This window comes from Cornus florida, unplaced genomic scaffold (assembly GCF_030987335.1).
Source record: "Cornus florida cultivar Cherokee Brave unplaced genomic scaffold, ASM3098733v1 CherokeeBrave_3.0.0_Hap2_Chr03, whole genome shotgun sequence".
NCBI classification, from domain to species: Eukaryota; Viridiplantae; Streptophyta; class Magnoliopsida; order Cornales; family Cornaceae; genus Cornus; species Cornus florida.
The window spans coordinates 70620258-70632667 of NW_026775573.1; the positions used below are offsets into that span (position 1 = coordinate 70620258).

At 39.0% G+C, this 12410-nt stretch overlaps 1 protein-coding gene across 2 annotated transcripts in view; it reads right to left on the reverse strand.

Moving 5' to 3' along the window:
• Positions 1-1565: 1565 nt before the first annotated feature.
• The window catches only part of LOC132300746 (uncharacterized), a 37270-nt gene continuing 26425 nt past the window's right edge, over positions 1566-12410 (reverse strand). Inside the window, exons 4-9 of one of the 2 annotated variants that reach the window (XM_059797965.1) lie at positions 5830-5939; positions 4190-4301; positions 3322-3480; positions 2893-2948; positions 2426-2513; positions 1566-2103 (exon numbers count right to left, since the gene is read on the reverse strand). In XM_059797965.1, the coding sequence (XP_059653948.1) occupies positions 2009-2103; positions 2426-2513; positions 2893-2948; positions 3322-3480; positions 4190-4301; positions 5830-5939 (620 nt within the window). In that variant the 3' untranslated portion in view covers positions 1566-2008. Of the gene's footprint in view, positions 2104-2425; positions 2514-2892; positions 2949-3321; positions 3481-4183; positions 4302-5829; positions 5940-12410 lie in introns of both variants that reach the window. The other variant, XM_059797964.1, reaches the window with a different exon arrangement.

Here is a 12410-nt window from a genome sequence, read left to right on the forward strand (position 1 = left end):
AAAGTGATACTCGTGACCATGTATTTGTTACTTGCCCATTTGCGAGGGAAGTATGGTGCTGGCTGGGGGATACCTTAGGGTGGGATGTTACTCAAGTTACTGCTCTTGTGTGCTTCAGAGATCTGGTGGAATGGTTCAATCAACATTCTAGTAAGCCTTCCCAATATATGTTGGTGGCTGCTTTGTGGGGGTATATGGCATGAGAGAAATGGTAGGCTTCACGATTCAACTTCAAGATCATCACAGGAGGTTGCTAGACAAAGTTTTTTTTGAGGTCATTGATGTTACAAATGTTTCAATCCGAGATTTGCTTAAATAGGCCCTGGATTTGGATGTTACATTAGGTTTTCCTTCTGTACTGGAAATGGGTTTACACCTTGTCTGATCTTTGTAAATGGCTAATGGCTATTTGTCTCATTTACGAGGGTATACCCCCTGTGCACCTGTAATTAATTCTTCCTTTTATACAACACCAATTAAGAGAGAGAGAGAGAGAGAAAAAAAAAAAAAAAAAAAAAAAAAAAACCTTTCCTCACAACTTAATTCCATGTTGCCTAAACGGCTTGACCAGGGTCAATAGATGAAATGATCCGTCCACCGCAATTCGATTACAACAAATTAAAAGACCTAAAGATTTTTGAACATATGAGTTCTAAGAATGAATATTATTGAAGGGGGTGGATTTTGGAACATGAAAGTTATTTGAAGGGCAAAAATACGTGGTCTTAGAATGTTTTTTGAAATGAAGTAGGTGGACATACGAGTTTTGAATGGAATTTTTTTAATCAAAAGATGTAGGTCTACAGGACTTGTTTGGGATGGGATCACCTTAGGTTTAATTATGGTAATCCTAGTTTAGGAGTGATTTAGTCTTCTGACAAAATACATAAAGATCGTACAACTCTAAATGACTTTGGAAAGATAGTCAGTGGATTTTAAGGTTGTAGTACGCAAGATAACTTAATTTCCATGTTTCATTTTAGGAGCTCGTTTGAAGAGAGTTTTTGAAAAGAGAATTAAGAGTTCTTAAAAAGAGGTTTTTAAAAATGTAAAATGTAATATGATAATAACGGTACAAATAACAAAAGATAAACCATGAATTTGTGCATTTGCACTCAAAGTACACAAGAACACACAATAGCGATCCTATAATATTCTCTTAAAGCTACCACTAGGTCAGTAGCCTAGCCGTACTAGGCCCTTACTTCCCAAAGGAAAGTCATGTGTCGAATATCAGTGGAGACATGTGTATGCAAGTATCAAAATCTTCATCTGATAATCTCTTTTGATCAAAGCTTCATCTCTTATTCTTAGAGGTTGAGATGGATTGATGAGTTGGAGGTTTCCAAACTCAGGGAGCAGGAGCAGGAGCAGCACAAGGTTAGGTCTACTCCAACCGCATGGAAAGAACTTCTCTTGTAGCAAAAGGATGGTGAGATGAGCAATATTTTACATCCTAAAGTTAGTTACAATTGGAAAGTACCCAATTAGGTTTACCATGTAACCAAATGCAATGCTTAAAGTGCTAGCAATAATTATCATTTTCATTTATAACGAAATAAATATAATAATCAAATAATGGCAAACATAATATTTTTTAGAAAAGATCACCTTGAAGGGCCTCATGAATTTTATGTTGGTTACACTAATACTTTGACAAGGCTAGAAATATATAAATACATCCTTTATTTATAGAAATGAAATCCAGTGATGCTTAGGCCAACCTAAGCTAACGTTCTCCACTCCATGTAATGGTTGGTTGGCAGCAGAGCAAGCACGCAAAACTTGTAAAGCATAAAGTGGAGGAAAAATGCCACAAGGATCGATCCCAAAGAGCAATATAGTACTAGTATTTGCAGTCCTGAGATTGAGCTATGGTGATCAGTTAAATCCTTTCAGTATCAGAAATGCATGATATTTATAAAGCCGGGGACATGAAAATGCAAATGATTTGTTGGATCTTGATAGGCATATAAGCCGTTCTGATGCAGGACCAATCAACCTTTCATCATCCCATGGTGCTTTCCATCTCTTTCTGCACTTGATCATAAGCAGAAAGCATGGATGATCGTATGTTTGCTATTTCTACAAGTGTCTCCAGAGCTGCACAAAAATGAAACCAAGACTCATATACCAAAATCCATATATGTGGTGTTACAAGTGTCTGTCGGGGATGGAGATTGGGGGAGGGATAGTGGAAAAGGAGGAAAGAGAAGCAGGGGAGCAATTCAATATTGGCTGTTACAATTTCATACTAAATCCCATATCTATAAGCAAGTAAAATACAGATGAGAATAAGCAAATAAAGTTCTGTGCAAGAGAGAGAGAGAGAGAGATTTGATTGTCTACTTCCATGGAGCATTTATCTAAAGTCAACCTGTAGCAAAACAGTCTCTCATTTCATGAAGCATCTTTAGCAATTTACCTGTCTCAAAAGAAAGTTGGGCAGATCGAAGCTTTGGAGAAACTAAAGCTCCAAACACCGACAGTAATTTGGATCGTTCCTTTTGAGCCTACAAAAGAAGGAACAAGACAAACAAAATCATTCAGTGTACGCATTTCTTTGTTCAAATACCACAGCTAGTTCAACAGAAGAGTTGACAAAGATTTTCTTTTTAATTTTTACGCTGGAATCCATTTGACATTTCCTCATTTGGGTCAAAATTTATTTCAAATAAACCTATGTTGCAAGCATTAATAGGGTGTCAAGGTGTTTAACCTGTTGAACTTAGAGAAGTCAAATGCAATAGAAATGCTGGTACAATGGCCGATACACTGGTTTCCAACAAGGCAATAATTGCTAAACAGAAACTTCTTACTATAGATAATAAAGGCTTGTCGATACGAGTTAAAAATATGGAACTTTTATGATGTTATTTGCAGGATACTTACATGGTCGTCAACTGTAAGCAGAGGTCCGTTACTTTTCTCTCTCTTCTCCTGAATTTCTTTGCACCAAGAGATGAGAAAGTAAGAGAGTAAGATGCTATAAATTTATAAATTAACCAGGGGAGGTAAACAAAAGGCTAAGCAGTAAAACATTAAAGATATTCTACAAAACCATGAGCACTCTGGAAAATTCCTGTGTGAAACTAACTTGATGCAATTTCCACAATTATTGGAATGAAGAAGAAAACATCCCTCTCAAGTAGCCTTGGAAGAAACCTTAAAATATGGTTCCATAATTTTGTTTATACATCTGCATCATTACAGCTGGAAGTAGACCTCACATCACTTTACTTTTAATAGTCTACAGGACCAGTACACTAATTCCAAACCAGCATATAAATCCATTAAAATAAATGAAGGAAAGACATATACCAGAATACTGGGATATTCCCCGATGTCTAAGCTGACTAGTTGACTGACTTTGTAACATCTCATCCTCATCAAACTTCGCTTCTTCAGAGCAGTAATTTTTATTGTCAGGGGACATCCATTTGCACAAGGTAAAATGAGTTTGCTTCATCGTGGAATCAACTACAACAAAAGAGGAAACTGAATAATATCTGTACTAAGATATGCATAGATACACGTGCATTTGTGTGTGCGCGCGTTTGAGAGAGAGAGAGAGAGAGAGAGAGAGAGAGGAAAGGGGTAAAACAAAAACTTGCAAAATCATGAACATATATCATATGAACTTTTCTTTTGAACTGTTTTCTTCTCCTAATTTAGGATTAAAAGATAATTTTGAAAAGAGTAGTGATACTCACACCGAAGACTTGCAGTGAATTGCCTAACCAAATGGTTTTTGATTAGTTGTTTATGCTAAATACAAGTAAGTGGAGGACCCCACTCCCTTATTTGTTGCATAAATGACCAATTAAAAGAAGTAGGTCTAGCAATTCATTGCAACTACTCGGTGCAAAAGTCATTTTCCTTTTGAAAATCAGGAGAAGGAATGCAGGTTCAAATCTTTTGACAGCAGTTACTTTGTGCAAATAAAGCCAAATATTAATTTTGTCTCTGGTTTACCCCTCCCAGCACCCTTGATTAACAGGGGCCACACATGTAATGAACCGTTTAGAAAATTCAACCACTAAAGTGCATATGGGGTAAGGAACTGTGTAGAATCCATGTCCAGTGCCCCTGATAGACGTACAGCACCTCAAGTAATTGTACAATATTCAAAAGCCGTACATCATTAAACTAATTTTGTCAATAAGGATAACCAGTAATATACCATTACATTGTGTTACTTGCAACGCTGTGGCAGCAGAGTGATGCTTGAGGTCAAATAAGGCACTGTTGATACGTGAAGCACCCATAGAATGTCGAGCACTGGCCAATTCCAGCCATCCCTGCAATGTAGTAGTTTAGAACTACGGGTTTAACATTACTCATTTCCAGATGTCCCACGAATAAAGTGAACAACCAATAAATAAGAGAGGACGATGGGATGTAGTAGAGTGATTTCCTAATTTTCTGTTTAAATTTCAAATAGAAGCATAACAACCATGTCAAGAGAGTCAAAAATATAATTAATCTTTGATTGGTAGCATGGGATTGGTATCTTGGAAATGGAATTGAAAGAAAATTAGTTCAGATTTTAAACCAACTTCTCTCCAATTTCAACTCCAAGGCACCATTCAACACTTCCAAACACAACCTTAGTGCACTTCAAAGTCTAAATTAAAATATTCTGTCATGTAATCAAGATCTACTTAACAACCGTCAACCCTTTTCACAGACAAACTAGATATGTTGTTGCACAGAGAATCCAGTTCCACCATTCCATTTTCCACAAAAGAAGCTTCCAAGCTTCAATTTTAGACCACAAGAGGGAACTGGTATGTGAAAGTTTATGACCTATTAGGGCAGTTTAAAAATAAGATACAACTATTATGAATAAAACTTTAGAACAATTAAATATTTCCCATGAACCGAATAGTTTAAGTCTTTCATTTGTTCCTTGGCATCCCAATTTACAATATAATTAGGGATCTGGTAGATTTAGGGTTAAATATTTTTATTTTGATTATTTCAGTGAATTTTTTTTGTGTTTTCTTATTTTAGGGTTTCTTGGAGATCGCATATATAATGGTTATGATGTAACAGAGTTATTCAGCCTTTGATGTCTTTTCAGAAATCCCACTTCCCGTTTTTCTCTCATTTTTCCATTCCCTCCATCGTGTTAGTCCTGCATCAAGTTACATTCTACATCTAAAGATGGGAAGCAACTAATAGAGTTATTACATTTCTAAACAAAGTCGTGAAAAGGAAAATAAAAGAAAAATCAAGGAATGGCAAACTAACCACATATTGACCACTTGAAGTGCCAACCCCAACAACAACAAAAATAAATTAAAAAATAAGAATCCCTCAAATTCCAATTCCAGTGAAACAAAATGCTCCCTCAATCTTGTAATAATTTTTATTAAATTTTGAACCACTGAACAACAACTACATAATAAAGAACCAACCATGAACAAGCCAAATGTAGAATTATCCACAAAAATGCAATCATAGAAACCAATTTATCAATGAATAAAAACAAGAGCTTTCTAATAAGAAGATAACAACTGGGTGTAAACTCAAGCTTGACACAACTGAAAAGAAAATGACTTAAGTCCAAGCTTAATACTAAAAGCTAATTAGAATAGTAATATAACAGCAAGAAATGTAAATGTATTCATCATGCAAACAAGTGTTAACAGTTCATGAGATTAGAAAGGTTGACCTAAAATCAAGATAATTTAAAGACTCAACCGCTCAACAAGCAAATGATTCCATAAAATTCAAGTCCGCACAATCACAGATTGGAACAGAGAGAGATATAAGAAAAAATTGGAAGAAAGATAAAAGGTAGGCTTTTATATACTGTTGTACCTGTCGAAGTGTGGAAGATAAGGAATCCAAAAGGGTTAGATAGCTATCCATTGAATCCAAAAACTTCACAACATTGTTTTCACCCTCTTGCTCTTCTGTAGGAATCCTACCTAGAATTCATTAAGAATCACACCCTTGTAAAAGAATGCATTATATAAAGATTTTCTCAAATTCTGAAAACTTTCACATTTTAAATGGTCATTAGATAACTCCTACTAAAAAGTAAAAAACAGAAAGTTACATACATGCACGCACACACATATTAGTTAAAACCTTAAAATTTTGACTACCAAAGAGTTTTTTAGAAATTATAAATTTTACATCGACTCCTCAAAAAGAAAAAGAAAAAGAAGAAGAAGAATTATACCAACAGCATGATTATTTAAAAAAACATAAACAAAACTCGATTTGATACAAAACTTAATTATATAATCTCCTTGAAGCATCCTATATAAAATTCCCAATTTGTCCTTCTTAATTACTGTTCCACATCATTCATCCCATATCATAAAACTAGACAAGTCTTGTATAGCAGAAATGAAGATTTCAGAACTTCGTACTTATATCCATGGATGCATGGAATCATAGAACCCTTTGATTGGAATTGATTTTGGAAGCAACAAAAAGTAGATTAAAATATTCATCTTGTCCTTAGAACCACTGAATCTGTCTAAAATTAAAAAGTAGATGTGAAGCAGTGCCAATTTAGATTTCCTTGGAAGGCTATTGGCCAAGCACTCTCTAACACAGCCTTCTTCCAGTGGACTGTGGTGATAAGCAAGATTTTGCGTTTTGATAACTCATTAAGAAGAAGAAAGTTTTCTCTAACTATTGTTGAATGTAAGAGAGTGAAATAATGTTCTGTTGTTCTTTTATTGATTCCCATGTGCATGATTTGAATTCTTATGATTAATTATTTTAGGTTTCTTTCACCATCAATATCACGTATTTGTGGCAGTTAGAAATTATTAAGGAGTATAATTAATCTAAGCTTGGTTTTTATACCCTTTGTTAAAACACTTATGTGTATATATGTATTTATGCTGGGACCTATTGTAATTAGATATAGGATTTGTGGCCATTATGTAAATAGGCCTTTCTTGTATTGTATAAAACCCCCCTTTATGTTTTAGGGTTAGAGATATATGGAAAATATGGGCTGAGCCCCAAACTTGCTCTCTCGCTCTCTCTCTCTCTCTGTATCTCTATTATCTTTATATACAAATCTCCATTTCTACATGGTATCAGAGCGGATCGAAATTGTGAGTGTGGGAAATTGCAGTTGTATCGTTCTTGTATAGATCTGTTCAGAGCTCGTGACGATGGTGAAGTTGTTGCCGTTTTGGTTGTTAACGAATTCACCGCCTTCTCTCGTCGTCGTTGCTCGCTGCTTGGTCACCGGCGGTTGTCATCATCATCACTGCTTGTTGCTTGGTCACCGACGGCTGTCACAAGGTGCGTCGCTGCTTGTTGATTCCATCGCCGCCGCTGCTGTTGCTGCCGCTGCGTGCTTACCGGATAGCTGAGACTTTGTAAAGAAAAACGGTGTTTGGCTACAGGGTTCTCGCTATCCTAATCCAGGTTAACATAAACCGGATTTGTTTCGACCCGGTTTGAGGTCTAGCCCGTTTGACCTAATTTAAGGTCCAGCCCGTTTGACCCGATATAAGGTCCAGCCCGTTTGATCCAATTCAAGGTCCGGCCCGTTCGACCCGATTTACTGACCAGGTCTGTTCTGCTCCGAGTCTTCTCCTGTTCTTGGTTCAACTCTGTTCTGGCCTTCTCGGGTGCAACAGCTTCTTTGGTTCCTCGGTACATATTTGGCATCTTAACTTGGCGCAAATAAGTTTTTTTTTCTTCTTTTCATATTCATATATCCATGTCGGACGATTCAAATGTTGCTTCTGGGTCTACTGGAGTTAAATCTTCTGCAACACATGTTGATCCTGTCGGGCTGCAAATTACATCTATGAAATTAAGTAATTCCAATTACTTACTATGGGCTCAAGCAGTAAAGATTTCTTTAGGTGCCCGACGAAAGCTGAAGTTTATTACAATCGATCCTCCATTAAAAACATGAGCAACATATGAGGATTGGGAAACTGATAACTATATGGTTATGTCCTGGTTGTGGAACAATATGGAACCTTCCATTGCATCCACTTTTATGTTTGTCAACACTGCAAAGGCAATCTGGGATGCAGTTAAAGAAACGTACTCTATGGACACGAATGTTTCTCGCATATATTCATTGTATGAAAAGATATTCCATTCTCGTCAATCTGACTTCTCTAGTCAAGGCCGTGGTGAGTATTACAGTACTTTCAAAAGCCTGTTAGATGAGTTGAATCAGTACCATCCCTTGACTACTGATCCTGACGTTCCCAAGCGACAACGTGAGGAATTTTCTGTTTTCATTTTTCTTGTTGGTTTGCACCCGAACCTTCATAATATTCGGGATCAGATCCTTGCTGGTGATGGAGGACTCCCATCTTTGGGTAACATTTATTCCTGCTTACTTCGGGTTTCAGAACAATTACATGTGACGCCCACTGAAGTGAAAGAAAATTCAGCTATGATGATTCCTTCTATTTTTCCACAGTCCTCTAGAGGTCGTGATACTCCTAGTGGCAACAGAGGGTATGGTGGAAATTCAAGTGATACTCCTAGTGGCAACAGAGGGTATGGTGGAAATTCAGGTAGTTCTCGTGGCGGTAGTGGCCGTGATAGAAGTCGCAGTCACTATAGTCGTGGACGTAGTAACACTCGCATCTGTAGCCACTGTAGGGGTACTAACCATTCTGTTGAGAACTGTTGGACTCTTCATGGGAAACCAGCATGGGCAAATCAAGCAGTGTCTTCCTCTGACCTTACGGGGTCTCATCCCTCTCTTGGTCAGACTTCTGTATTAACATCACCTGCATCTACTAGTGACACCGTGACACTATAACTATCACGAGCTGAGTTTAGTGCATTGGTCAACTGGACACATCCCAACTCTACTGATGTGGTTAATTTTGCGCAATCAGGTAATATTGCATGCTTGTTCGAATACAGACTTCAGCATCCCCTTGGGTTATTAACTCTGGGGCTTCTACCCATCTCAAAGGTGATGCCTCTCTATTTTCTAATTTTCAGAAATCTAATTCCTCATCTTTTGTTACTCTGGTTGATGGTAGAACATGTTCTATTATTGGCCAGGGAACAATTCAATTAACCCCATCCATTTCCTTATCCTTTGTGCAATTAGTTCCAAATTTTCCCTTTAATTTATTATCTGTAAGTAAACTAACTCAAGCATTAAATTGTTTTGTCACATTTTATCCTTCGTCTTGTGTTTTTCAGGACCTCAACACGAAACAAACGATTGGTGGGGGCAGTAACAGAAATGGCCTATACTACTTGGATTGCAAACCTTCCACTACTGCTTTACATTCCCAGATGTCTGTGTACCAGTGGCATTATCGGTTAGGTCATCCCTCGATGCGGTATTTGAAGTCTGCTTTGCCTTTCCTTGAGTCGGTGTCTACTTTAAATTGTGAGTCTTGTCAGTTGGGTAAGCACCATAGAGTGCCTTTTTCCCTCCTCATATTATTAATCGTCGATATGCTTTATTTGAATTGCATACGGACATTTGGGGTCCTGCTCGTCACACTAGTCACTCAGGTTTTTCTTATTTTGTTACTTTTGTTGATGATTATTCAAGGATGACTTGGTTGTTTTTAATAAAAGACCGTTCTGAACTTTTTTCCATATTTCAAATATTTTTAAAAGAAATTGAGGTCCAATTTGGGTGTGTTATACGCACTTTACAATCTGATAATGCTATGGAATATGTCAAAGGTGCTATTTCTAGTTTTTGTGACTCTTGTGGTATTTTGCACCAAACTTCTTGTTTTTATACTCCCCAACAAAATGGCGTAGCCGAACGGAAAAATAGGCATTTAATTGAAATAGTTCGGACATTGATGATACATATGCATCTTCCAAAAGCATTTTGGGGCGATGCTGTTTTAACTGCTTGTTATTTAATTAATTGTATGCCATCTTCCATTCTTTTATTTTTTTTTTTTTATAAGTAAAATGTATTAGAAGGCGTTCAAAAGGGGAACGCGTCCCAAGCTATACAAAAAATTGAAACTATGATCTCAAGGAGCCCAAAAAGTCCACAATATCCTCAATGGAGGAAAAATCTCTCCCCCAACCCCAACAAAAAAGAGTACAAATAATAGAGAATTTCAACACCCCAATGGAGGACTCCTTCCCATCAAAAGATTTTCTATTCCGCTCTTTCCAAATGCTCCACCAAACACAAAAGGGGGTTACCCTCCAGAAGACTCTCGCCTGAACCCCCACCCATTGGCCCCTCCAAATATCCAGCAAATCCCGAGATGTCCGAAGCATAACCCAATGAATACCAAACAAATCAAAAATGAGACTCCAACAATCATGAGCCACAGGACAATGCAGCAACAGGTGATCCACTGACTCCCCATTCAACTTACAAAGACAACACCGATTAACAATAATATGTCTTCGCTTCCTCAAGTTATCTAAAGTCAAAATCTTGCTCCAAGCTGCAGTCCACACGAAAAAGGCCACCCTAAGAGGCGCCTTAGACAACCATACCGTCTTCCACGGGAAGGAAACGCCATGAAAACCAGAAAGGCACACAAAAAAAGACCGGACCTGGAACATCCCCTGAGAAGAGGGCACCCAAAACAGGGGGTTAACACCAGTGCCCTCCACCTCCTGTCTATATAAGAGACCCAACAAGCCAGTGACATCATCCAACTCCCAATCCTGAAAAGATCGCCGGAATCGCACATCCCAAGATAACCTCTCGCTATCAAGGCGATAGCAGTTAGCAACCATAGCATGTTTGCCAACAATAATCCTGAACAACCTAGGAAACAAAAGAGCCAGAGGCCTATCCGCGCACCAGGGATCCTCCCAAAACCGGACAAACCTTCCATCCTAAACTTTGAATCTAACATGTTTGGAAAACTCGTCCCATCCTTTTCCAATGGCCCTCCACACCCCTACTCCACTAGCAGACCTGACTGGCCTAGCTGACCACCCCCCTCTCCTCCCCAAAGCGACAGGAAATACCCTTCTCCATAATCTATGCCTTTCACTGCCGAATCTCCAAAGCCACTTACCGAGGAGAGAACTGTTAAAGGGGGCCAATCTCCTAATCCTAAGCCCGCCCAACTGAAAAGGCCTGCAAACCTGCTCCTATCTGACAAGATGATACTTAAACTCCTCTCCATGACCCCCCCAAAGGAAGTTTCGTTGTAACATCTCAAGACAGCCAACAACCGAGGCTGGAACACAAAAGAGCGAAAGAAAATACGTTGGAAGGCTTGACAATACGCTTTTCACTAACGTAACTTTGCCACCCTTGGAGAGATATTGCTTTTTCCAACCAACTAATCTTATTTCGACCCTCTCAATCACCGGGTCCCAACTTCCCACCCTCCTGGCCGAGTCCCCCAGCGGCAAACCCAAATACGAGATAGGGAAACGTTGTGTCCCACACCTTAAGACAGCAGCCAGAGCGTCCACCTCCTGAACCTCCCCACAGGGACAAGCACACTCTTGCCCACGTTGACTTTCAAACCAGATCCACCGCCCTTCTCATCAACCTACTAAGAGTCTCCATAACAATAATAAAAAGGAATAAGGAGAGAGGGTCCCCCTGCCTCAGACCGCAAGAGCTGCCGAAAAACCCCGCAGGGGACCCATTCACCAACACCGAAAACCTGACAGTGGAAACACACGAAACAATCCATTTCCTCCATCTCTCACCAAAGCCCATCCTCTCCAACAGGTAGAACAAGAAATTCCAACAGACATGATCATAAGCTTTCTCGATATCCAGCTTACATAGAACCCCAGGAGCCCCACTACACAATCGAGAATCCACACATTCACTGGCAATAAGAGCGGAATCCAGGGTCTGTCTACCCCCAATGAAAGCATTCTGAGACTCAGAGATAACTCCATCCAAGACCTCCCTCAAACGGAATGCAAGGACTTTTGCGATGAGCTTGTAAATGCATCCAATCAGACTAATAGGTCGAAAATCCTTAATGTGAGAAGCACCACCCTTCTTAGGAATAAGAGCAATAAAGAATGCGTTCAGTGATTTCTCAAACCGCCTCGTGGAATGAAACTCATGAAAAGTGCCCATCACCTCGAACCGGACCACCTCCCAGCTCTCCAATAGAAATCTCATAGTAAAGCCGTCCGGGCTTGGAGCCTTATCACCATTACAGCTCTTAAGGGCCTTCAGCACCTCTTCATCCGAAAAAGGATTTTCCAACCCATCTCTTTCCAATGTAGGAATAGAATCAAAGTGAAGATCATCAAGACGTGGCCTCCATCGAAGAGGCTCAGCATAGAGATTCTGGTAGAAAGAGACAATACCACTACGCACCTCCTCCTCCGGAGTCAAAACCGCATCATCCACACACATCCACCCAATGTGATTATTCCTCCTATGAGCATTAGCGGTTCTATGGAAAAACTTGGTATTCTGGTCTCCCTCTTTGAGCCATAAGGCCCGAGATTTCTGA